The sequence below is a fragment of the Pieris napi genome, chromosome 13 (assembly GCF_905475465.1).
Source record: "Pieris napi chromosome 13, ilPieNapi1.2, whole genome shotgun sequence".
Lineage (NCBI taxonomy): Eukaryota > Metazoa > Arthropoda > Insecta > Lepidoptera > Pieridae > Pieris > Pieris napi.
Genome location: NC_062246.1, coordinates 1,324,300 through 1,334,439, shown reverse-complemented (window position 1 = coordinate 1,334,439; position 10,140 = coordinate 1,324,300). Strand labels below are relative to the sequence as shown.

At 33.8% G+C, this 10,140-nt stretch overlaps 1 protein-coding gene across 1 annotated transcript; it reads left to right on the top strand.

Moving 5' to 3' along the window:
• The first annotated feature begins 10 nt into the window (after positions 1–10).
• On the top strand, positions 11–9,446 carry LOC125055077 (3-hydroxy-3-methylglutaryl-coenzyme A reductase). The gene is made up of 2 exons (XM_047657288.1): positions 11–280; positions 4,857–9,446. The coding sequence occupies exon 2, from the start codon at positions 4,862–4,864 to the stop codon at positions 7,364–7,366; it is 2,505 nt and encodes an 834-aa protein (XP_047513244.1). The 5' UTR covers positions 11–280; positions 4,857–4,861; the 3' UTR covers positions 7,367–9,446.
• The last annotated feature ends 694 nt before the right edge of the window (positions 9,447–10,140 follow it).

Here is a 10,140-nt window from a genome sequence, read left to right as displayed (position 1 = left end):
TCAACCTCCTTCCTAACTCGACACTCGACAGTCGACAGGAAGCAGACGTTCGCGTCTCACTCCATAGATTTAAATTAGTCTGTGGTCGTCAGTGGACGGACGTCAAGGAAAATGTTGAAAAGTGTGTCAAAGTAATTTTATTTCACAATTTTTTAAATCACACGATTTTCTTTAAATAAATTCCTGAATTTTATAATTTTAATGATTGAAACTGTTGTGATTTGTGAAGTTTTACTATTTGGCGCAATAAGATAAAAGTCTTAATCAGGAAAAATATCGGGTAAGTCAGCTTTTCACATGAAATATTCACGTAACAAAAAGAGAAATTTTTGTTTTAAATCAAATCAATCCTTTACATCGCGAAAAACGATATTATAAATAGGAGTAATATTATTAATATTTTTAGAAAGGAATACCTGATGTGTAAGGGATGTAGATTGTTTACAAATAATATTTTAATAAACTAGATCTGCGTAATTACCTACGAATTAGGTAGCATAGAAATGCATGGCAATATTTAAGGAAAATTAATGAGCTTCCGATTAAAAGTGAAACTTGTAGACGTAAACTTTCTATGTCATTCAACTCTCTCTTGTTGACCTTGATTTTGTGGCACAGATTTTTTATTGATGACCACTTAGAAGAAGCCTAGTGTTACACATATTTGTATTCTAAAATATAAATATGTGTATAGCTTAAAAAACTTTACATTTCATAATATAGATAAATGTACCAGATACTAGTTATAGTATTTTATTCTAAAAATCTTTAAAATCAAATAATAATTATATTTTTTAATAGAAAGCCTCTGTTTTTGAAAATTATTGTGGCCTCTAAACACAAATTAGACTTAAACCAGAGTTCTACTTTTTAGACAAATAAATATAAATAGATAAACATCTTATTAATAATGAGTTTTTATCATGATCAAGATAAAGTTATTATCTTACACATACTTAATCTGTAAATTAGGAATAATTAAATAATTGTTTTCTTTTAAGTAATTTGTTAATGAATCCATTACTATTATATCAAGTGATAAATTAAAAATATGCTTCGTTAAAAGTTCTGTATTTAGTAATCTATAGATATATCTATATATAAATTATATGGAAGTTAGATTTATCTTAAATTGAATTTGCCAGTCAGGCAGTGTTTTATCTAATATGTGATTTTATGATGATTGTGGTCTATAAATATAGATAATATTCTAAAATTTATTTTGTATTCATATAATTGCATTTAAGTGATAGTGGTGTATGCTAATGGTAAGCAAGTAATACATTTTATGAAGGTTGTATTGGCCAACACTGTATAGGTATATACTTTTTAAAAATGTTATACAAAAAAATTACAATAACAAGAAATTGAAAGTGGACTTTAGATAAGTTTATCTTACTTGAACTGAATCAACATAAAAAGTATAAATTCATACTTTGGTAGTAATTCAAATAAATTTGTTATTAAAAATCTATAATGAAGTCAGGATTTTTGTGTTTGAAGATTATCTTGTATGATTATATTTTATGAAACAAATAATAAATTTATTTGGCAAACAAATGGTCTAACAGAATTTTATTACAATTATTGTATTTATAAGTAATTTAAACAGTACTGTATGTGTAAAAGTTTCTGTTTTTTATATTAAAAACCTTTGGTTCTGAGAACTTTTGCTTACCACATATCTATTATCTATGCATAGTCTAATGGGCTAAGCTTGTTGCAATTAAAAAAATACAGGTAACCAATTCAATGTGATTTTTTCTTGTACAACAAGTACATGATCGAAATTTGATGATCTTTATTCTGGTACCGAGTTATTTCAAAACATTTCCTGTTGCATACAGATGGACTGATACCACATGAATGCCTTAAGAATAATAAACGTTTTGCGTCATACAACACGGAATAATTTATGACACAAAAGGTGGTTTGAAGTAACGATATTTTTGTTTATATGTATTTTATGTAAGGACAGTAATATAACCACAATGCTAAAACCGTGTGGTACTATGATCGACAAAGCAGAACATATAAGATTATTCAGAATATGTTTGTGCGGTATTAAGTATACCTTAGTGTAAATAATTTAACAGATAAAGTTAAACAAATCGTGCTAACATTTCTGATCAGCTGAATACCAGATGTTGCGTAAACAAAAATTTAAATTTAAATTATCGGACTCGATTGTCTTGAACATATAAAGCAAAGTGAATACTCAGAAATAATGGCAAATTATATTTAGTTATTCTTCATTTAGACCGGATGAGTAAGGAAAATACGCCCACGATTATTGTAACCACAACATTGAAATAATTCAATTGTTGACCTAAGAATCAATATTCCTGTGTTTTAAATACGATCGAAATAAGTTAAATAATATGTTTAATTTTAATTTGTTTACCATTTTAACAACAAAAAAAAATTCCAATTAATTTTGAACCACCAGTAAACTCGACTTTTGTCGAATGTAAATTCAGAAAGTTTTGACAATTGATTCATGCCATTTTTAACAAATAAATAATGTTATGTGTCTATTTTTTTAATTTATCAAAAGCCGAAGGAGGAAGTTTACAATTCGACGTGCGCGTAATATTTGACTGTTATATTTGCAAGTTCAGATAACTTGCAAATACTACTTCAATAAAACTTTTTGAGCATGTTTATAAACTTAAGTGGACCAAGTATACATACGTTTATTACATAAGTTTAATTTTGTTATATCACTTAAAAAAGTATTTAATAAAAAACTAGCTTAAAATTTGTTGCAAACGATGTCGTGTAATATAAGCCTGTCGCTGTCAAAAATTTATTTGTTTGTTGAGTCAATTAAGTAAAAAGCTCTCGACTTGCCAACTATTATTTACGGTTGAAAGCGAACGTGCTACATAATTATTTATTAATCGATATTTCTTTGATAGATTAACATTAATGGAAACAAGTCTAAGTGGTTTTGCGAGAATAATTGCAACACTAATTCGAAACTGCGTCGAAATTCGTGTATAGATTACTGAACCTTTAATTATAATTTGTAATATTCTTATCTCAATATCTGTTTCATGATCATTTGTCAATCTAATAGGCAAGTAGGTGATCAGCCTCTGCCTGACACACGCCGTCGACTTATTCGGCCAAAGGCAAGCCGGTTTCCTCACGATGTTTTCCTTCACCGTTCGAGCATATTAAATGCGCACCTAGAAAGAAAGTAGATTGGTGCACAGCGGGGGATCGAACATATTACATACGACCTCAGGAATGATAGTCGCTCGCGGAAGCCACAAATTCTTTCATTATCAAATTATGTAATGTTAATTATGCACTAGACACTGCAATTTATTATCAGAAATAATTGACGTAATACGTTATCATTTGGATAATTTTTATCTTAGGGTTTATCTCAAAAGATATAGATATATATTATGTAGTCTCATGGGCCTTTGAATATATGACGAAAGTTTCTATGCCCTAAAATAATGTGACCTTGACGATTTCATAGATTTGACACATAAAATATGTATATAGCTTGTTAACATAATTAACACATAAACCAGTCTATGTTGACATATTATGTATTCATATTTGCTAACTGATCTAAGGTTACGGGTTCATATAGCGAAGGCCAAAGATTTTAATGTACATAGGGATGTGTTAGAAGGACAAAGGTGCCCAATTGCTAAATTTATAGAGTCCTAGATGCCCCCGCGAAAAAAGATGTGGACTCATCATTATTTTATCTAACACCGGAATAATTCCACAATTACACTATCTCTATCAGACTCTATCAAATTGTTACACGTCTCGTACTCCATTTATATCCTTTATATTAAATACAGCAAGAATAACCCGCGAATTTCTACATATATTGTAGAAATTCGCGGGTAACTCTAAACTCTTAAACATCCGGTGTTAATTAGGCATAGGCCCATGTGCAACAGTGAACTAGGATCATGAATCGATCCTAAGCTACTGACTGAGACAAGTGTACAGTTACCAAACATAATATAAATCAGTTAAACGGATTTTAATTATTTTCTCCTCCGTAACATATCCCCTGATTAGATTAATCCAAAGATTTATTTAAATTATTATAATTAAACTCAGTTGATCAATTGATCTTAGTTTAAATATTGCTGCCAAAGAAGAAAGAAGAACTTACTAATTTGAGATATAATGACCGCTTTTATAATCTAAAAATCTCCACGATAGTCATATATTACGCAACATTGTGACGAAGGTAATATATATCACACAATAGTCTAAATTTTATATAATTTTGCATATGTATTAGTAAATTGTTTATATATTTTTTATCAATATATGAATTTACAAAGGGACCCGAGAATGATATAGATAATACATATTAGATAATATTTTTCTTATTCCATACGTCTCATCTTAGCGTTAACTTGAGTCTTCACTCACTCAGAACAACATTAAATCGCAATTCTTCTAACAATTTATATGTAGCAAACTTACATAATATAAATGGTCGTGCTAATAAATTGTATAAAAAATATATAGTTTATAAAATACGCTTCACGTATTTCATTCAGAGAAATCGTGCTTATATAATAACGGTATTATAATTTCACAAGGATCGTTATAAATATAAGAATTTTATATTAATAACTAGTAATTATTGGAACAATGATACATTGTAATTGTTTTTTGTTAAATAATGTAATTATTTTAATAAATAAATAAGAGATTTCTTTTTTTCTTCATTATTGTATTCGTATTAAACGACAAATCATATTTGCTATACATTAAATATTGTAAGATTAAAGTCGTATATTCATAGAGGTAGATAAGAGATACATTATATCAAGCTTACTAAACTATTTCTTTGTCCACAGACAATATGAAGGTTTGGGGGGCGCACGGCGAGTTTTGTGCAAGACATCAGTGGGAAGTGATCGTCGCTACCTTGGCTCTATTAGCCTGTGCAGCTAGCGTCGAGCGTCATGCATCAGGACAAGGATCCGAAAGGTGCGCGGGTTGGGCCAGAGCCTGCCCCGGCCTAGAAGCAGAGTATCAAGCTGCAGACGCCGTCATAATGACCATTGTGCGCTGTTCCGCCCTTCTATACGCGTACTACCAAGTCTCCAACCTTCAAAAAATCGCCTCCAAGTACCTCTTAATCATCGCCGGTGTCTTCTCAACTTTCGCCAGCTTTATATTCACGTCTGCGTTAGCTAGCTTATTCTGGACTGAGTTAGCAAGTATTAAAGATGCCCCGTTTTTATTCCTACTAGTCGCTGATGTAGCGAGGGGTGCGAGAATGGCGAAAGCTGGCTGGAGCGCGGGAGAGGATCAAGGAAAGAGGGTGGGGCGGGCTTTATCGTTATTGGGACCGACAGCTACGTTAGATACACTTCTAGCGGTTCTTCTAGTCGGTGTTGGTGGATTGTCAGGCGTACCCAGATTGGAACACATGTGCACATTTGCCTGTTTGGCCTTGATGGTAGATTACCTAGTCTTCGTTACGTTTTATCCTGCCTGCTTATCGTTGGTAGCGGACTTTGCATCTGGTAAAAAAGATTTAACTGGCGATAACCCGTTCATGGAAACCGACTTGAAACCTAACCCTGTCGTTCAAAGAGTAAAGATGATTATGGCTGCTGGATTGCTGTGCGTTCATCTTACGAGCAGATGGCCTTGGGCAAGAGATAACGGAATGATAGACGGCTCGCTGAGCAACAGTTTCAAGCAGTCGCCGCATGATAACGTTCTACTACACTCATACATCAAATGGTTCTCTGTATCCGCTGATTATCTCGTAATTGCAACTTTACTATGCGCTCTGATTATCAAATTTATTTTCTTTGAAGAACAAAGGAACTGGGTTATCGATATGAACGACCTAACTGTTAAAGAAGTGGTGCATAACGACAAACCGGTGTTTACGTTGGGAGAGGACGTGAAGACTGACGCAGGCATACAAACTGAGGACTTATTAGGCCATGATGAAGCCGAATGGCCAACGCTATCGCCAAGCTCTTCTGTTGCCAAATTGAACTCAAAGAAACGACCCATGGCAGAATGCCTTGAAATTTATCGATCAGAAGGAGTTTGCACTTCATTGAGTGACGAAGAAGTTGTAATGCTAGTGGAGCAGTCTCATATTCCCTTACACAGACTAGAAGTTGTTTTATGCGATCCTTTAAGAGGTGTAAGATTGCGCAGAAAAGTAATATCGTCAAGATTCCAGACCGAAGACGCAATAAAAACTTTACCTTACTTGAATTATGATTACAGCAAAGTGATGAACGCATGTTGCGAAAATGTAATCGGTTTTGTCGGTATACCCGTCGGGTATGCAGGTCCATTAGTAGTAGATGGAAAGCCATATATGGTACCGATGGCTACTACAGAAGGTGCCCTGGTCGCTTCAACAAATAGAGGCGCTAAAGCGATCGGACCTAGAGGAGTTACTAGTGTGGTTGAAGATATCGGAATGACACGAGCGCCGGCCGTGAAACTACCAAACGTTGTACGAGCGTTAGAGTGCCGCCAGTGGTTAGACAATAAAGAAAACTATGAATTGATCAAAGAAGCGTTCGACTCAACATCAAGGTTTGCCCGGCTTCAAGAAGTTCACATTGGTGTTGACGGCGCAACGCTTTATCTACGATTCAGAGCAACAACAGGTGATGCAATGGGAATGAACATGGTATCAAAGGGTGCAGAGAACGCATTGAAAGTCCTCAAAAAATTCTTCCCCGATATGGAAGTTATCAGTCTCTCGGGTAACTACTGCTCAGATAAAAAAGCAGCATCTATAAACTGGGTAAAAGGGCGGGGTAAGCGAGTTGTCTGCGAAACGACAGTCTCTGCTGAGAGTTTACGTACAATTTTAAAATCCGATGCAAAAACGCTAGCGCGGTGTAATAAAATCAAGAACCTATCGGGATCAGCGCTAGCTGGTTCTATTGGAGGTAACAACGCCCATGCTGCGAACATGGTGACGGCCATCTTTATAGCTACAGGACAGGACCCAGCTCAGAATGTAACGAGCAGTAACTGTTCCACCAGTATGGAGGTTTGTGGCGAGAATAGGGACGAATTATATATTACATGTACCATGCCTTGTCTGGAAGTCGGTACTGTAGGTGGGGGGACAGTTTTGACAGGTCAAAGCGCGTGCTTAGAGATCTTAGGTGTAAAGGGAGCTGGCGTGAGACCCGCAGAGAATTCAGCAAGATTAGGTTCACTAATTTGCGCTACTGTATTAGCAGGCGAGTTGAGTTTGATGGCTGCCCTTGTGAATTCCGATTTGGTAAAATCTCATATGCGGCATAACAGATCGACGGTGAATGTCCAAGGTTCAACTAATGACATGACATTAAAAGTACCAAAGTTATAACGTGGCCTTTTATTCGTTTTAGAATTTTTAGTGCTGGGCTGAGGCTTGAACTGTTTGAGGCTTACATTTTGTTAAATAATCTTTGTGCTTCCATTTTTAATGACCATTTTGAAAGATAAAACATGGTCGATATTATCGTACTAAAATCATGTAGAACACGACTTTGAAATATTTCTTATAAATTGTAGTTTCTTCGCGGTTTGAGTGTTGAAGTAACATATTGCGATTTATCTTAGAAGTTTTAAGGATTTTATAATATGTAAGTCGGTACTAACTGAAGACTGTTGATGCACAAATTGATATCATTACGTACTTAACAGTTTATTGCCACGATTTTAATAAAAAATATAGTTTTATTGTGTAAATCGTTTAATGTTTTTCTTGACGTTCGTAACTGAAAGTGTTTCTAACAAACCTTGACAAATGAATGCTAATTTTGTAATGGCGTTGCTGTAATATCAAAATCTGCATATGATATCGTCTTTAGTTTAACGGATTTAAACGCGAATCTATTACTTGATGTTTCGCATAAATCCAAGGTGTCTCACAGCTTTTAGAAGCGTCCGGTTTAGAAAACTCGCTTTTAAATCCGTCAAAGTTACAGTAAAACACCGAAAAAATGGTAAATATTTAATTATCCTACTAATTATTGCATTAAAACACTTCTTTTTATTGTAGTCTGGAAGGTTTTTCTATAAGAAATACGTGTTATCAAATCCAGCTGTTTCATGTAATAAATCGTTACATAAACTTCGAGTTATGTATTGGCATTCGGCACAATTCAATGAACACCATTTTCGATGTCATTCAAGTATTAAAATTGTTCCATATATAGGACTGGATTGTTTCACTTGTCGTCATGTCTTTAACTAGAAATGTACTTGGCACATAATTTGGCAAGATAATGCGTCATAGCAAGAGTCCTAAAAACAAACTTCTGCCTAATTATTTTAATTTCCCATTATAGTGACATAGACATTGATTTAAAAATAAACACTTGATAAGTCGTACCGTTGTTTGGTATGTATTTTTTATATTTTTAATACAACGATTGTGTTCCAAACGTTATTACGTTTCGTAATGCATCCTTGAAAAGTCACAGATTGCGTATTTTACGCTAAGAACAAGGCCTCTTACGAAAATGGTTGACGTTAATTTTGGCGGGAAATGTCAACAGTGTGACTTTAGCAGAATGTGGTCTAATTACAGATTTGTATGATTTACGTAAAAGTTATTTACAATTCTTAAAATAGTTCTCTTTATATATACATATGTATAGATTTAGTGTAAAAGGTATTTCAAAGGGATTCAGCTTTTTGAGACCAGAATGATGACTGAAATGACCAGATCAGATTTTTTACTTAATCGAAATTCATAGATATGTGTAGATGTCGACAATGGTACTTCCATTATATTTCAATCTTACGAGCTTAGCTAAGTCAAGACGATAACATTTGTTTCTGACAAATCGAAGTGCGAAAACAGTTTTTCTACGAAATTTGTGAATGCTATTTAAAGGTCACCTCATGGTTTGGTTTAGTTTCAATATAGTAACATAATATAAACAAATGTTTCAATTCTATTATTTTGGTAATTTTTGTTCGTGTGGTATTTATATGATTGGTTCTACCGGTTTAATAAGGGAATGGAACGGGAATCCCACTTAATCAAGGTTGGTTACGAAATAGCCGTGACACAGTGTACCTACCTTTATATGTCATCCAAATCGAGGTGCAATATTCAACTTACGGAGACCCGTTGGTAAATACACCTAGAAAATAAAGTATGAGATAGTAAAATGTCACGTAGTTAGAAATTGTTAGAATAGATATATTATTGTTTGTTAAAGAAAATTTATAGAGATGTCTTATTTAAAAATATCGAATATATCGCACCAAACTTCGAACAAAGAAGTTTGGTTTTGAAGGCTCGCCTGAAGACGACTAGCACCTGTCCCAATGGAGGGTTTACGTAAAATTTATAGATAGTAGACTGATATTATAATTCTAAGTTAATCTTAAATATTTATTGTAAATACAATGGGTGTGGCAGTCACTTAAATAAATTATAATTATTTTAAGTCGTGTTTTATTCGTACATCGATTACCTGTCGTCGACACGGAATTCTTTCTGCAATGCCAGCCTTCTGGCAATGTGGCTGTCGATAGGCGGCGATATCACTCATATTCCTACGTTGGTACGCTACATACATAAATAGTCCTTAATTAAAATCTGTTTTCTCAGGAATTTATCGCATCATCACGGGTTTTCCTTATCAATTGCGTCTTGAATTTTAAAACTTGACTCATGATTTATCATTAATTAATGCTTAATTAAAACGAGACACTACACTCACTCAGAGATAAATTTAGAACAATTACACATGTTTTAATCTCACCATTTTAAAGTAGCTCTCTTCATGAAGCGTCACAGATTTACTTACATAATTAGTTTTTTTATAAATAGAAAAAAGAAGAACCCAAGTAGGTATCGTATATTTTAATATGTATTTACTATTATACAGTAACTTAAACACAAATTACACTAAGAACATAATATCAAATGCCTGTAAAAAACCAGAAAACATTTTGTGAATTCAAACAGTGCAAGTAAATACTATTGTCGGAAACCGTATTAAAATCTGTGTTGCTTAGTTAATAGGATCTCAGCGAAAGGGCGATCATAGACAGACAGCGAGAGAGGGCGCTTAAGAATAGTGGCGGACCTCAACGCCCTCAGCCCTGCGATTCTGTAACTCACTTTTCGAACTCACA

Excerpts from the sequence above, each read along its gene's own strand:
- LOC125055077 (XM_047657288.1), top strand. The coding sequence starts at position 4,862 with ATGAAGGTTTGGGGGGCGCACGGCGAGTTTTGTGCAAGACATCAGTGG.